At 44.6% G+C, this 17,847-nt stretch overlaps 1 protein-coding gene across 1 annotated transcript in view; it reads right to left on the reverse strand.

Annotated features, from left to right (window-relative positions):
- USP13 (ubiquitin specific peptidase 13) overlaps positions 1-17,574 on the reverse strand; it is a gene marked incomplete at its 5' end in the record, with an annotated part of 116,879 nt that extends 99,305 nt beyond the window's left edge. Inside the window, one exon of the mRNA XM_079704199.1 lies at positions 17,407-17,574. Coding sequence (XP_079560325.1) covers positions 17,407-17,574 — 168 coding nt within the window. The remainder of the gene's footprint in view (positions 1-17,406) is intronic.
- Between the last annotated feature and the right edge of the window lie 273 nt (positions 17,575-17,847).

A 17,847-nucleotide genomic window follows, 5' to 3' on the forward strand; every position in this document is an offset into this window, starting at 1 on the left:
CCCATGCATTGTTTAAACCCAGTCTTCAATGCATTTCAATACAGATACAAGAGATACAGAGCCATTCACTTATTACTTTATGTTGGATGACCCTGCATACTACTCAGAAGTAACATTAAGGACAAAATCACCTTGTTTTACACTGCTTGCCATTTAAAAGAATATTAAAACCCTGGCGAATATAAAGGTCAAGGTTATAACATGTTTCAGAGGAGCAAGTGAACAGTCATTTTAAATAAAAATACACCACACTGTCAATCAGTAGGTGTTTGAAGAACTTTGTTTACGACAGTGTGTTCTTGGAGACCAGCCTCCGCTGGAAAACAGGAAGGGAGAGGGAGCCTGTGTGAGCCGCGCACTCAGGAAACAGTGTCCTACATAACCCTTGTTTGTATAACATCAGAACAGTGTGGAAAACAAGTGGTCATTGCCTCAAAGAGAAACATGATGTAGGTAGATGGAGTCACAACAAATCCATGACACACACACCCATCCACAAGGGAGACAAAAGGGACAAGAATGCAGTATTTCCTAGAACACTGATTATTTAAAAAGAAAAAAAAAAAAAGGAGAGAAAGGAAATGAACTAAAATAACTGCTTATAATAGTGAAAAGAACTAACCCCCACGCTCAAGAACAGATTTGCTTAGTAATTTACGGTACATCTATGAAAGGTAACACTTCTTCAGCCATTTAAAATTGACTTGGGATGAGTATTTACTAATAGGAAAAACTGTACATAGTATTTTTGAGTGAAAAAAGCAAGTGACAAAAGAGTGTGTACGATGTAATATACACAACACGTACACACTCCACGGCACAGGATGTCGTAACAGCATCAGGAAATAAGGTGTGATTTTTTTTTTCTTCACATAGTCTTTTGGCATTTTCTAATTTTTCTTTAGGAACATGGATTCACTTTTTATTAATAAAAACAATAATATTTTTCTTAACTGAAAGTATTTAGAATCCAAAAATATATGTGGAATAGAACAGGCAGTCATTCAAATGTTTCCTTTTCTTAAACCAAGCTTTCCTTAGGCTTTCACAACTTCACAGCTTTAAGGGTCTGGATATTCTCGCTACTCCAAGTAAAAGTGTGGTTTGAAATAACTAAGAGATTATCTCGAAATGAGTAGCTAAGGAAACGTGGGAACACACAAGTAAAAGAGAGGTGATTAGGAAGGCAGACAAGAATGTGATTACAACTGAGAAAAATGAAGCTAATCAAGGACACTGTACCCCAGTCGGATGCCATCTAAATTTACAGGCGGGGATGGTCTGCGCGGAGTCTGGAAAAGAAGCCATGAGAGAGAATGAGGCTGTGATGTCTTCTCTGGGGGCAAGAGAAGGGGGGCGGGGGGATGTGGGGCAGGAAGTTTATTCAGCAGAGAGAGAGACAAGCAAGCTTGGTGTCCTGATAACATTGACATCCCAGCAAGGAGAGACAGAAAATAAACAGAAAGAGACATAAAAGATAATTTCTGGCAGAGATAAGAGTGATAGAGGAGCCTGAGGGTGGAGACCAGGGAGTTGGGGTCTTGAAACAGCGTGATGGGGGTGGAGCATGGGGGGCTCTCCGGGAGGTCGAGATCTCAGGATGAGGGATCAGGCAAGCACAGTGGAAAGAGAACCCTCTCTAGATGAAAAAGCACGTACAAAAGCCACAACTCCAGGAAAAGCCTGGCTATGTCCTCAAAAGACAGAAAGAAACTCAGGGTGCTGGAGTCGAGGGAGAGGGAGGAGAGGCCTGCAGAGGCAGAAGAAGAGCAGGATGCAAAACCACTGGAGGATTCCCAGATGAGAAGCGCCACAATCTGATCTACATTTTTAAAGATCACTCTGGGACTTCCCTTGTGGCGCAGTGGTTAAGAATCCACCTGCCAATGCAGGGGACACAGGTTAGAGCCCTGGTCCGGGAAGATCCCACATGCCACGGAGCAACTAAGCCCGTGCGCCACAACTACTGAGCCTGTGCTTAGAGCCCACGAGCTACAACTACTGAAGCCCCTGTGCCTAGAGTCCGTGCTCCGCAACAAGGGAAGCCACCGCAATGAGAAGCCCGCGCACCACAACGAAGAGTAGCCCCCGCTTGCCCCAACTAGAGAAATGCCTGCATGTAGTAACGAAGACCCAATGCAGCCAAAAATAAATAAATAAATAAATTTATTTTTTTAAAAAAGAAAGATCACTCTGGCAACAGGAAGAGAATTATGGGGAGAGGATCCAGAGAATACATGGTTCCAAGGCTACTGTAAAGTCTAGACCCACGCTGTCCAATACAGTAGCCACTAGGCATATGTGAATGTTTCAATCTAAATTGAATTAGGTTAAATAAAAAACAGTTTCTTCATCGCACTGGCCACATTTCAAGAGCTCAGTACACAGTCACATGTGGCTAGGGTTACCATACTGGGCAGTGCAGATATGGAACAATTCCATCATCCCAGAAAGTCCTTTAGACAGCCCTGTCTAAACAAGGCAAGACGGCACCTTAGCCTCTGGGGGTGGCAGAGGAGGGAGTGGGGGCTGGGTTGCTCGTGGCAGAGATGGGGAGACTGGGATAGATTCAGTCTATAACTTTAGGGTATAGCCCATAAGCATAGAAGACAGAATAGCTGTAGAAGTGTGTGGGAAATGGCAGAATCGAGGTCAACCCCTAACTGCTTTGATTCATTACTTCATAAGACTGCCCACCTCTCTCTGCTTGACTCTTGCTTTCATCAAGCAAGCATCTGCCTATTAATCCAGCCTCTCGGATACTTCCATATCTGAACGGTACATATGAATATTCCAATGACCGGAGCACAGATTCTCCAGTACAATCTGGCTTCTAGAGCAAAACAAACAGACCACAGTTTTAAAATACAAAAATTAAGTACACACAGATAGGAAGCAAATGTGCAGTCAGTAAGTAAAAGGGGGTTGTCCCTGGTGGTCCAGTGGTTGGGACTCCATGCTCCCGATTCAGGGGGCCCGGGTTCGACCCCTGGTTGGGGAACTAGATCCCACATGCATGCCGCAACTAAGAGTGCGCAGGCCACAATTGAGAAGTCCGCATGCCGCAACTAAAGATCCCACACGCACAACGAAGATCCCACGTGCTGCAGCTGGGACCCAGTGCAGCCAAAATAAATAAATAAGTAATAAAAATAAATTAATTAAATTTTCAAAAAAGAAGAAAGTAAAACAAAGTTCCAGATCAAGTGCAGCAAGCACACAACCCACAGAAAGGGGAAATGTGACAGAGAAAAATCACTATCAAAAAATAGGCTGGTGGGGGCTTCCCTGGTGGTGCAGTGGTTGAGAGTCCGCCTGCCGATGCAGGGGACACGGGTTCGTGACCCGGTCCGGGAAGATTCCACATGCCGCGGAGCGGCTGGGCCCGTAAGCCATGGCCGCTGAGCCTGTGCGTCCGGAGCCCGTGCTCCGCAACGGGAGAGGCCACAACAGTGAGAGGCCCGCGTACCGCAAAAAAAAAAAAGGCTGGGGGACTTCCCTGGTGGCGCAGTGGTTAAGAAGCCGCCTGCCAACACAGGGGACACGGTTTGATCCCTGGTCCAGGAAGATCCCACAGGCCGCAGAACTAAGCCTGTGCGCCACAACTACTGAGCCTGCATTCCACAACTACTGAAGCCCACGCGCCTAGAGCCCGTGCTCTGCAACAAGAGAAGCCACTGCAATGAGAAGCCCGTGCACCGCAACAGAGGGGCCCCCACTCGCCACAACTAGAGAAAGCCCGCGCACAGCAATAAAGACCCAAAGCAAAAATAAAATAATTAAAATAAAATAAATAAATTTATTTTTTTAAAAAAAGGCTGGGAAGGACTCAAACAGCTCACCAGTAGAACAGAACTACCAGAATACAACATTTGCAAAATCCAAAACCTTGGTTTCAACAGCAAATCCACAGAAATAAATTTGTCCAAATCAGCTAAGTAGAAAAAAAACAAACACATATAATCCCAAGAGACTGTAAGCCTCTGCTAAATGTTGATAAATCATGCTTGTGGCCATGAAGTGTGAAGAAAAAATAGACATGTTAATGCAGTCATGATTCTTCTAGTTTGCTCCAACTTTGACGTTCTCTCTGCAGGGAACTCCTACGCCTTACAGCTGCACAGCCTGGTCCCAGACGGCTAAAGGCACAGTCCAAGCAGCAAGGTTTTGACACACTATAAATTTACTGTTCCACTGAGGCATCATTTATTAACTTTTTTCCTAAGTATGAAACTAAATCCTTGCTCTGGGTATTTGGAGCCATAAGGATGCTGTCACCTGAACAGCTGGGAAGGGTTTGGGCAGGATACAAGGAAGAGCAGCTACTACGATGCTCAGAGGACAAATGGGCAAAATAAAAATTGTCAGAGAATGAAGACACTGAGGTGAGCATCTTCAGCAGCGCTGAACTAAAGCTATAATCCATCTAAGTAATTCCCAGCTTACATCTAAAAAAAAAAAATGTGAAACCACCTTGTCAAAGGTAAAAACCTCTTATAGTCTTTTCTTATTATTTTTAAGAATAGATGGCTTGGGCTTCCCTGGTGGCGCAGTGGTTGAGAGTCCGCCTGCCGATGCAGGGGACACGGGTTCGTGCCCCGGTCCGGGAAGATCCCACATGCCACGGAGCGGCTGGGCCCGTGAGCCATGGCCGCTGAGCCTGCGCGTCCAGAGCCTGTGCTCTGCAACGGGAGAGGCCACAACAGTGAGAGGCCCGCGTACCGCAAAAAAAATAAAATAAAATAAAATAAAATAAAAGAATAGATAGCTTTCTTCAGGATTCATTTCCCCTGATAAACTATATTAAACATGAAGATTAGGTTTCCAGGCTAACCCATAAAAAGTCCATCAGTATGAGCTGAAGTTGAGTATGAATAACACCCCTGAACAGAGCTCCCCGCAAAGGAGGCTAGCAAACACTCCACGCCCAAGGCTTCTGCTACCAGACAGAGCCTCACAAAGAATTACCAAGTACAGGACGTCCCTCTATGGCAACCCCAAGACCATATAAATCCCATTTCACCTTCTTCTCGGAGGGATCCCCCCCACTACCTCCCACTAAAGAGAAGGATAGCAATAAGTAGTATTCCACGGGCAGCCATGAGTACAACAAACCCTGCAAGGTAGGTAGTACAGAAGGGAAAACCAAGGCTTAGAGAAAGTCAGTGAAATTAAGGCACTTGCTGAAGTCCTGCTGCTATGAAGTAGTAAGAAGGGGGGCAGACCGGGACCCAGGCCAGTCTGGCCCCCCAAGTGCTACCGGGTTCAACTGAGAAGCAGATGTCGTTTTGGTGGCAGGAGCTAGGTGGGCGGCAGGCAGTTAGCACAGGCCATTGTAGGGGCCTGGGGAAAAGAACAGTTTCTTCCTTTTTTTCAAGGCTATATCATTCCAAGAAAGCAGAAGGGAACCACCCCACTGAAGTGAGTAGCCTGGGCCAGGTGCTCTGCCAGGCCTTCCTGCAAGGGAGGGGAGAAGCTGGAGCAGGCCCTGAGAGCTCCACTCCCCGAACTCAAAAGGACAGCTGGAGGGGACTTCCCTGGTGGTCCAGTGGTTAAGACTTCGCCTTCCAAGGCAGGGGCTGCGGGTTCGATCCCGGGTCTAGGAGCTAAGATCCCACGTGCCTCGCGGCCAAAAAACCACAACATGAAACAGAAGCAGTATTGTAACAAATTCAATAAAAGACTTTAAAAATGGTCCACATCAAAAAAAGTCTTAAGAAAAAAGGACAGGACAGCTGAGTCCTTGGAGTTAGCCTTTCCAGGCAGCTCCCTGACAACAGCAGTGGCAAGACGGGCAGGGCTCCGACACGCTAGGGAAGCAGCTGTAGGGTTTGACAGCCTCCACGGCACACGCACCCTCATCAACTTCAGCCACTAAACTGGATCTATCAGTGGTCCCGTTCTGCTGGTTGGGGGGTCTGGAGAGAGAGCCCACACCAACTGAGGCTCCTTCCAAAGCCTCAGGCTGGAAATACTGCCCCGGGCTCCTGTCTGAGTTTCTCTGGAACTTGGGCCAATCGGTGGGAGGGCAAGAGGCCTGTGCCAGTCTCTGCTTCCTCAACAACCTGGGGGGCAAAGATCCCAGGAGCAAAGAGGTGGGGTCCTGAGGCCCATCAAAAGGAAGGGTTACTCACAAATCCAGGGTCTCTAAACTAGGGTCTGCCAAACTCTGCAATCCGAACCCTGACCTCTGAGCTCCAAGCCAGTCAGTCCCCAGTTTTCCCTGTGGGCTTTCACCTTCCTCATCTATGACCTTGATACACTCCACCTCCCAGGGTACCGGCTGTGAAGTCATCTTTAACTCCTCCCATTCCTCACCCACTGCATATTCTGTCACTAAGTTGAGCCATATCTTTCATCGAAATCTCTACCGAGTTTAGTCCCAATACCCCACCATCTCTATCCCCACTGCCATCACCCTCAGGAAAGCGCCCCCCTCCGATATTACAAGAGGCTCCTAGTTGAATTCCGATTCGAGGTCTCCCTACCTCCCAACCTACTCCTCATTCCACTTCCAGAACAGCCACACCAAATAACCACGGCCTCATGCTGTTCCCTTGCTCTTAACTGGCCTACTCATCCGGTCTAATCTTATCCAGACAATCTCCTTCACAACCCACAGAAGTCCCAGCCTTGCTTTCCAGTCTCCCCAGTAATCCTCTCTTCCATAAGCCAGTGAAAGCTCTCATTTACATGCCTAGCTTGGTGCCACCCCCACACCTTTGTCTCCCCTCCTCCAAAATGCCACCTTTTCAGATCCCATCCAGTTGTCCAGGCCAATAACTCTTCTAGACTTTACTGATTACTCCTGTGCCTGAAATCTCCATTCACACATTACAAGTGCCACATGGTTCAAAACTTAAATATCCTATAAGTGCTTCATGGTCTAACCTCATGACATATCAGGGCTTACGTCCCATCTCTGTCACAAACTGAGATGTCTGTACACGTCTTTGAACAAGCTAACTTCCCTGACTCCCAGTTTCCTCTCTGTAAAACATAGTAATTATCATTTATAACCAGTTACAATTGTAATTAAATGAGATGCTATATATAGAAGTACCTAGAACAGTATTTGACTCATCATAGACACTCAAAATTGGTGCTCACACTCCACTATGATAGAAAGATCCAGATCATACTCTCCTTTCCTGTGGTCCTGTTTCTCTCCTAATACTCACATGTCCCCAATAGCACCTAGCGCAGTCCTGGGGGCATAAGAGGTGCTAAATAAGTATTAGTACTTGCTAATTAACACAAAACAAAATGTTTTATTGTTAATCTTATTACAGGAAGCACATACTATTCTGCAACATCTCTAGTCTGGAGTCTCGTTCAGATTCATTAAATTCTTATTATTTCACTCCGTATGACAGACTCTAGGTCTATCCACCTCATTACAAATAGCTCAATTTCGTTTCTTTTTATGGCTGAGTAATATTCCATTGTATATATGTGCCACATCTTCTTTATCCATTCATTCGATGATGGACACCTAGAGTCTGTCATACAGAGTGAAGTAAGTCAGAAAGAGAAAGACAAATACCGTATGCTAACACATATATATGGAATTTAAGAAAAAAAAATGTCATGAAGAACCTAGGGGTAAAACAGGAATAAAGACACAGACCTACTTGAGAATGGACTTGAGGATATGGGGAGGGGGAAGGGTAAGATGTGACAAAGCGAGAGAGAGGCATGAACATATATACACTACCAAATGTAAGGTAGATAGATAGTGGGAAGCAGCCGCATAGCACAGGGAGATCAGCTCGGTGCTTTGTGACCGCCTGGAGGGGTGGGATAGGGAGGGTGGGAGGAAGAGAGACGCAAGAGGGAAGGGATATGGGAACAGATGTATATGTATAACTGATTCACTTTGTTATAAAGCAGAAACTAATAAAAAAAAATGGTGACTATAAAAAAAAAGAACATCCAGAAATAAAATTTGTGTATATAAGGAAACAAGATATTACAAATACCATTGTCTCTCAGTAAAAACTGGGTTATTGAGTAAATGTTGTTGAGATAACAGAGAAGATCATTATTTATATCATATACAAAATATCATAATTATGTTCAATATATAAACATTACACCAATCAACACAGAAACATCAAGCTCAGTGACATTTCCCATCCCAAATTTGATGCAAATTGATTACTAACTAGTAACTAAGGTGTAGAAAAATTAAGCAACTTGCCCAAGTTAACATAGCTACTAAGTGACAAACTAGGATTTGAAATCTGTCACGTTCCTAAGTAAATTCTTTTGCCTCCATGCTAAAAAAAAAATTCTTATTATTGCCTTGTCCTGCTGTTCCAGCTCTAAAAATGGGTGCTCTCGTTCACATCTGCCCTGCCCATGGGGACAACGGGTGTCCTGGGCTGATCATGAGTGGCAGCACAGAGGCCTGGGCGACACCCACAGACACCAGCTCTCTTGTCACCTCCCCGAGGGGCATCATGTGTGATCATTTCTACCAAGATCCTGGGGCATCTAGAATCATAATACACAAAATACTCAGCAAGTACCCAAGACACATTTCCCTAGCTTTTCAAGGGTCCAGCTTACGACTTTCCAGACAATATGATAAAGTAAAAATATGGCATTGGTTATTTTTAATAACATTTTTTATTCCAAAATGCATGCTCATGATTTTTTTTAAAAACAGAAAAACAGAAAAGATACAGCCTTACTAGAACAGGTTCCCAAACGGCACAGCTTTCAATCCTTAACTCTCTAAGACCTCAGCTATTCTGTGTCTTCAACAACCGGTATCCCAACCACGATAGAGATGAACAAAGTGCTTTGAAAGCACAGGAAAATAATTCTCTAACGCAGCTTGGGGGTGTGTGGGGAAGACCCCAGGAGAACACCTGAGCTGGTTTTTAAGGATCGGTGGGGTTTTCAGGGGGTGAGGGGTTGGGAGAGGGCATTCCATTCCAAGCACAGGCCAATGCATGGAGGGATGAAGGCATGGGGCATCTGAAGAACACAAAGGTGCTAAGGGACAACACTGGCAAGGAAAGTTGGATCAACGTGGTCAATTGACTCGTTTGCTCTGTTAGAAAAGTCTGAACAGTGCCACTGAAAATTCCTAGGCAGGGAAGACAGGATAAGACCCATGTTCTAGAGAAACAACTGGGAGTGCAATGTGACAGATAAAAGGAAGGCAAGGTGGTCAGTTACGAGGCTTCTGCAAGAGTCCATCCAGGCAAGAGGTGATGAGGGCCTGAGCCCTGGCAGTGGAGAAGGAGAGAGGAGACCAAGCCGGAACCCGGTCACTAATGGAAAGTGACGTAATAGAGACAGGGATACACCTATGTCCACAGCAGCGTTATTCAAATAGCCAAACGGTGGAAGCCACGCAAGTGTCCACTGATAGCTGAATGGATAAACAGAATGTGGCGTATACATACAATGGACTATTATTCAGCTTTAAAAGGGAAGGAAATTCTGACACATGCTACAACATGGATGAACCTTGAAAACAAAGTAAGTGAAATAAGCCAGTCACAAAAGGATAAATTCTGTATGATCTCACTTACATAAGGAACCTAGAGCAGTCAAATTCATAGAGACAGAAAGTAGGATGGTGGTTGCCAGGGGCTGGGAAGAAGGAGGAATGGGGAATTATCGTTTAATTGGGAAAGAGTTTCAGTTGTGCAAGATGAAAAGTTCCAGAGATGGACAGTGGTGACGGTTGCACACAACAATGGGAATGTACTTAATACCACTGATGTGTATACTTAAAGTGGTTAAGATGGTAAATTTTCTGTTGTATCTTACACAGCTGTTTAAAAAGAGAGAGAGGGAGAGGGAGGTAGAGTGGATGGCATTGTACATCTCGCAGCCTGGGGCACTAAATGAATGGCAGCACCTTGAACTGAGCTCCAGTCCACAGGAAGAATGTAGTGGAGAGAAAAGAGAATTCAGAGATGCACAGATATCCAGGTTCAACGTGAGCTGAGAATAAAAACTCTCCCCAAAAGGCTCCCTGACAGGGTCAGCATCATCTCTTACATTCCCAGACTCTAAAAATGACACAACTTTAAAGTGTAATTAACTGTTGCCAAAAAGAGACAGCAAGTGACTTCTTGATTATTAGATTAGAAAAGCAGGACTCTAGGGTACATAGGGCTGATTACATACATATGTCAATTTCACTCCTTTCTGAAACCCAAATAAAAGAACACTTAAGTGATTTTGTTAAAATATAAACCACAAACCTGGAAACTGTGCTGTAGATGGGTAAGCACTAAAAAGACTAAGATTAGCTGATAAAGCCGAATCCTAGCCCTGCAGGAGGAAAAGCCAAGATTCTATCTGATTTACACCCCAGAATTTCCAAAAGACTCCAGAAAACTCCAGGTTACTCTGAAATTGGGGTAAAAAGGAGCTAAAATAAGGAGGAAAGGTTGAAAATCTATGTAGGTACTACTCAGCACCCCAAGTCCCTCCTCCACACCAGCAAACTACTGATTTATTCTCTAAAGCAGGTAAAAACAAAGGATTCAGGTCTGTGGGACAATGGGCTCAGTTAAGAATAGGGGTACCATAATACATGGAGAACTAGACACGTATGTGTAATGTACATGTATCAGTACAGAACAGGTCAGAAAATACAAACTGTTCTAGGTATTTCAGGCAGGAAGAGATTTACTACAGGAAATTAGAGGCTTACAGAATCATAGGAAGAGCTGAGAGCCAAGGTCAGAGAAACTACCACTCAAGTTCAAGAAATCAGGATGCACAAGCATCACAAGCAACTGAACAGATGATCCCAGCTCCCCCATGACTGATGTGTCTTTGAGTCCCAGAAGGACATTCAGAAGCTGACTGGAAAATCTCACATCTGCAATGTGAATTGTGCAATAGCAATAGTGGCTTCTCCTTCTCTTTCGCCTTCCAAATCTCTCTGGCAGAACCAAAATCAGAATCATGCCATCAAAGGATTCTGGGAAATGCAGTGTCCATGTTCCCAGCTCCTGCAACATGGGAGAAGGCTTAGCAAAACAGGGATAGGGTTGAGAACCAAGAGATATTATCCAGCTGGTATTCTATACCCATATGCTGAGACCACCCTCATCCTCTTTTGCTCAGCTCCCCTGAGTCCTGGCAGACAGGTCTTCAGTTTCCAGGCAAGAGATGACAGAAGTCTCCTAACCCATGATCAAAGGAAAAAAATCAGGATGCTAAAATGTAAGGTTCCCCAAAGAAACAGCCCAGCCAGATGATCCTACAGTAAAGCTGATATTCAAAAGAATAAAGAATTCTCATCTCTAAAAGAGCCAATAATTTGAGCCCAAGTAGTTGCAATTGTTTTCAAAAGGAGTCAAATTCTCTAAATTTTAATTTGCTTTAAGAAGAATGTATGTGTGGAATATGACATTATGGTTGAGCTAAGATTAACAATAAATTATTCAATCACCACAATGTGAAAATGTGAACCCACAAAAACCTCAATGCAGGTGGGGTATGTCACTGGAGTAACCAGTTGTACTTGCCTAAACTCTAGAACTTTGGTTTTCAAAGTATGGTCTGGGAACCCTGTGATGCCCCAAGACCCTTCAAGTGATCTGGGAGGTCAAAACTATTTTCATAATGAACTCATTTGCCTTTATCACTCACATGCTCTCATGAGCATTTTTCAGAGTACGTGACATCCAATGACATCATCACTCTAATAAGCTAAGGGAATGGAAGTTGTTTTTTAAGTTCTTCTGTCTTAATTTCTAATATGGTAAATGTCAATAGATAGAAACCACATAAAAGCTCTTTGGGGTCCTCAAAAATATTTGAGTATAAAGGAGCCAAAAAAGTTGAGAATTTTTGCTGTAAAACAACTTTTTAGTTAGTTGATTTTGGAAGGGAACTTTTGATATGTGAAACCAATTAGACTTAGTTTAAGTTTATATCTTCCAAGAGAAAAAAAACAATCTGTAAGTTCCTAAATTTTGCTTTACTATCTTATATCTGTTTATCCATCAGGAGGAGGATTTTTCCACATAGACCCTAAATTAAATTATTTTTTCCCCTGGGAAACAACTAAACACCGTGATAGCAAGTCTCACTGCCCAGAAGGCAGCATACACAGCACAATAGTAAAGAGCAATCCCTACAGGGACTCAAACAGATACTTGTACACCACTGATCACAGCAGCTTTATTCATGATAGCCAAAAGGCAGAAACAGCCCAAATGTCCATTGACAGATGAATGGATAAAGAAAATGTGGTCTATACAAAATATAGACTATAATTTGGCCTAAAAAAGGAAGGAAATTCTGATACATACTGCAACATGGATGAAGCTCTTGAAGATATACTAAGTGAAATAAACCAGACACAAAAGGACACATACTCTGTGATCCCACTTATATGAGGTACCTAGAATAGGCAAATTCATAGAGACAGAAAACAGAACAGTGGTTACCATAGGCTGGAAGTAGGGAGGAAGGGAAGTTATTGCTTCATGGGTATAGAATTTCAGTTTGGGATGATAGAAAAGTTCTGGAGATGGATGGTGGTGATGGTTACACACGATGCGAATGTGTTTATGGCACTGAACTGTACAATTAACATGGTTAAGTTGGTATAAATAAAGAACAAAAAAGCAGAGATTCTAGAGCCAGATAACCTGGATTCAAGTCTCAGCTCTACCACTTATAGTTTGTGTGACTTTTGTGCTTCAGTTTCCTCATCTGCAAAATGATCATAATATACAGCACAAGGTTGTTGTGAGGATTACATGAGTTAATATATGAATAAATATATGCTTAGGATGCTGCCTGGCAACTAGCAAGTGCCCCATCACTGGCTCTCAAACTTTAGCATGGGTCAGGATCACCTAGAAAGCTTATTCAAATACAGATAGCTAGACCCCATCCCAGAGTATCTGTCTCAGTGGGTCTGGGATGGGACCCAAGAATTTGCATTTCTAACAGGTTCTCAGGACATGCTGGCACTGCTGGTCCAAGAAGCACACTTTGAGAACCACTGCTCTGTACAAATATTAGCTCTCATTATTATTATTAGCAATAATAATAATTATTAATTATTATTATTAATAATTATTAATAATAATTAGTAGTAGTAGTAGTACTACTGAGGTAGTACCAGGCAGATCGATAAGTACTCGTAGAAGGAAGGACAGAAAGACAGAAGTACACTCCTGTGTCGCTCCTCTATTCACAGAATACTTCACTTCTGGTCACCGAATGTGAGGGGCGGGGTGGATCCCTCAGGAAGCCATTCTCCATCTCTCCATAGACACTGAGTACCCCACAATTTAACTCAGTTCTGACACTACCTAGAGATACCATCACATTCCACAGGTTAAGGGCTCAGTCCCACAAGGCTGCCTCCCCCTCCCCCCCTACTTGAGACACCAGTTGCAAGTCCAGGTTATCACCTGTGCTTCTGAAGGACTGACTATAAATAGTAGGTTCCCTCCACCCCCTCCACAGGTTCAATTAATTTGCTAGAGCGGCCCACAGAACTCAGAAAAACAACTTACTTACTGGATTATCAGTTTATTACAAAGGATGTTAAAGGATACCAGTGAACAATTAGAAGAAGAGATACGCAGGGCAGGGTATGGGGAATGGGGCGTGGAGTTCCTGTGCCCTCCCAGCACCCTCCAAACCCCACAGTTCAGGGATTTTTGTTGTTGTCTTCATGAGATAGGCAAGAATGACTAAATCATTGGCCACTGTTGATTATGTCAATCTCTGGTTCTTTCCCCTCCCAGGAGGTGAGGAGGGACTGAAAGTTCCTACCTTCTAATCATTGGTTCCCCTGACAACCAGCCCATTCTTAGGAGCTTTCCAAAAGCCCCTAGCACAAACTTAGGTGTGGTTGAAAGTGGGTTGTTTAAGGATAACAAAAGACACCTTCATGGCTCTTATCACTTAGGAAATTCCAAGTTTTAGGAGCTCTGTGCCAGGAATAGGGTCAAAGACCAAATATATGTTCCTTATTGTAAATCACAATATCACAATATCAATATTGTAAATCACAATTTCATATTTCCTACAAATAGATAATCTCAAAGGCTTTCCCGCTGGATTTTGTTTCCCAAAATAAACAGACTGTACCAAAGCCCTTGTCTCGGTCTTCAGTTGACCCCAGCTGAGACAGGGCATAAGGTAAACTCCCCACTCTCAGACAGGTGGGGAGGGGCATAATTAGCACCAGAGGGGCCCAGCTCCTCTCCTACCTAATGCTTCATACCAAGTAGATGTTTTAGAACTACAGGTTAAATGGGTAAAAGAAAATAAACTATAGAAGACAGACTATAACTGCTGTGTTATAAGACACAGACCCTAAGTAATGTAGGCTTCAGAGGAAAGGATGAAGTTTGAAGCAGAAGGCAAATAGAGGAAGGTGGTTCTAGGAAAGGAAATGAGCCTTAACACACTGAAGACCCAGAGACTGGACTCCCCAGAGCTGACAACCTAGAAAGTGAGAAGAGGTGGGACAAGGTACACTCAGATGAAGGAAGGGCTCAATAACTAAGGAGATGAGAGTAGATTTTACATGGTGGTTCATGAAGGCTTGTGAGCAGAAGTATGAACCAATTTCCCCACTCAACCACACCAAACTTTCTACATAACCCCTGGCAACCAAACACCTGGGCTTACAACATGTGATTAACTCTCTTTTATCTCTTCCTTTTCTTCCTATGGTGATTACTAATTGGCCAGGCACACTTTACATATTAATTTATTTAATCCACAAAACAGCCCCATGAGGTAGGTTCTATGATTGTCCCCATTTTACAGATGGAGAAACTGGGGCACAGAGAAGTTACAGAGCTGGGTGACAGATCTGGGATTCAAACCCTGCCAGTCTGGCTCTCTCTTTCACATCTGTCCCCCACAACAAAGTCACCACTTTCTACATGATAACCCCACATGATTCCTTTCCCAATGTTTCCCATATGTTGTATCCTTACCATTTTCAGAACGTGTAACCACAGGTAATTTGTGTATCTCCTACACATTCACTGAGTTCCTGGCATATATACCAGATGCTGCACCAGCTGCTGGGAATACAAAGATACAAAGTCCCCATTCTCCAGGAAGGTCCCATCACAGATCTTGCAAGATGAACCAAGTTATGGAGAGGTGAACCTACAGGTCGAGGTGAGAAGGTGGGCCTGGGATGAAACCAAATTGGTAAGTGAAAAAACAATTCTCACCCATCCCAGAAGAACTGTTACTTGAGCTAGAATGTTGTCCTCATATTTATTTCTATGCATCTTTATCTAAGACCATTTTCAAAAGTATCAAATGCAAGGATGACTATTTTTTCCACTCAAATGGTTTTGGTCCTTTGTCTACCACAGTCCTATAGCACTGGTGGATTAAAGTCTGCCGTGTTTGGCACCAATGGATTTTGCTCTGTATGGTTCTTATAGCCATGCATGTATGAGTTGGCACATAGTAGGTGCTCAAGAACCTTTATGGGGTTCATGATGAAGTGTTAAGGACCACAGGGAAAGATCTGGAATTATCATGCACTGTGCTTTAATATAACTTGTTATAAAACCTTCTTTCTCTTCCCCCCTTGAAACAGGAAATATACTGATTCACGGGCATTGTAAATAAGCCTAGTCTTCACCAAAGAAGTACTGTGATATGAATGAAATCATCAGTTTACACTGGACAAGATGCTTCTAGAATACTGTCTGGCACACAGTAAGCTCCCAATAACTATTTGTGGAAGTGAATTAAAATAATAAGCTTTTTTTCACACCTGCCTTACACTATAATGTGGCAAAGACTTCCAATAACAAAGTTTGTAAGAAGAATTTGAAGAGTAACCCAAATCAAACATAGAAAAAGCAGTTTTACCCACTTCACATGTGTTATCCTAAAACAATTAGGCTACTTTCTTCCTGGAGTTCACAATCTGCAGGTGGCTTAAATTAATTAGGGTCATCCCTCTCCAGCTTTAAAAGCTATTAGTGGAAACCTACCCAACACTAGACACAAAATCTGAAAATGGCCTTTTCAAATACTTTGTGGATAACAGGATTTAATGACACTGCTGACCGTCACATTAAATAGTGCGATCACAATACGCTAAGTATTAAATATAACCATTTCATTCCACTCTACACAGACCTTTTTGAAAGAAAAAAATAAGTAATGAACAAATGAGATTTTTATCCCCCAAATGATCTGGAATTAACAAAAAAGAAAAATATCACAGAGGATACTAATTCTGGGACTTCAGTGTGTACAAAACAAAAAGGCTTTGAAATCAGCTGAAATCAACTCACAATATAATAAAGGATACTTTGGAACATGTGCCGCTCATTTGGTTGTTTTTTTTTTTCCGCCAACAATACATAATATGAATAAAATGGGTTAGACTATTGTTGTGAAACCTGCCTCAGTCCCTCCATCCATGCACCTCCCTTTTGCATTGAGATCTGCCCAGTGACACATGAGCTCTAAAGTGGGTGGATAAAAATAACCTGATCCTCAAAAAGACATGATAAACGCCAGACAGCTGAGTCACTTTGAAGCCCATTTTGACTCCCGAAAGGGACATGCACCCTCCTTTTCCTTCTCACACTTACACATACAACCTGGTGAAAAACACCACCAACAGCCCTGGGTGGAAGGCGGTGATGCGTCTTCACTTCCCCCTCCAGTCTCTGAGGTCACGACTCGCGACTGAACTTCTAATAATTTATACTATTGCATTTCAAAGTGACTCATTTAGAGGAGGAAGCGGAAAGGCTTAAGGAAACCGTAGTAATCCAGCAGACCCCCTATTTCTGCTGCCCGAGTGGAAGCACCCGAAGGTTTCTTCTGACATTCTGACGTAAAGAAAAGGAGTAGGGAGAAATTTAAAGTGGAGGGAGAAAAGCTCAGAGAGTAAATCATAACTGTCCAGGAGTGGGAATTCCTGGGCAAAGCAAACGGTCCCGATAAGAGAAGGGGGGAATCAATCTCGTCCACCTACCCGCCCTCCGCTGTCGCCCCAAAGAGGACGCAAACCATCTGCAACGTACAGTTAAGATCAGGGAACTCTTCGACTCGATCTGCCTTTCAAACAGTGGCGGGGTTTTGGGCAAGCTTCTAGGTACTGGGGCCCTGGCAGCCTAAGAAGCCTGGCGCAGCAAGCCACCGCGGCCGCCCAGTCTTTGGCCTCAGCAGCCTTGGGGCATGCAGCGCCGGGCACCCAGTAGGCACTCACTAAGTGTTTGCTGAACTGCAGTGCCCCTGAGCCAACTCTGGCGCCCGGCGAGGAGGTCCCTGTCTGCCACTGCGCATCTTCTCCCCCCGCTTCACGTGCCGCCGAGTTCGGCTGCTCGCGGCCGCCCCAGGTAGCCCGCACCGCGACCCTCCCCCGAGGCGCCGCCGGCGCCGCCGAGCCTCACTTACGGGGGAGTCGTAGGAGAAGGCGCACTCGTTCTTGTAGACCCTGTCCCCGGACCGGGGCACGCGGATCGTGGGCATGTGGGGCACCAGCAGCTCGCCGATGTCTCCTGCAGCCATCTTCCTGTTGCCGCTGCCGCCCGGCATGCCGAACAGGGCGCCCCGGCGCTGCATGGCCGCGGCGCGCACCCAAGCGGAGCGGAGCGCTGGGTCCGCCCGCGGCGGCGGCGGCGGCGGCGGGCTGCGCGAGCGACGGGAGCCGAGCCGGGAAGGGTGGGGAGAGCGGGCCGCGGGGCTGGAGCGGGCACGGGGGGCCTGGGCGTACTGGCGGGCTGGTGGAAGGGACGCTGCTATTTTTAATCCAATGGCGAATCGCCGGCCCAGTTGCAGCGTCAGGCGGGGCGCTGGGGAGGGCCAGCCGCAGCGCGCGGGGAGGGGGAGCTAGAG

The sequence above is a fragment of the Hyperoodon ampullatus genome (genome assembly GCF_949752795.1).
Source record: "Hyperoodon ampullatus genome assembly, chromosome: 5".
NCBI classification, from domain to species: Eukaryota; Metazoa; Chordata; class Mammalia; order Artiodactyla; family Ziphiidae; genus Hyperoodon; species Hyperoodon ampullatus.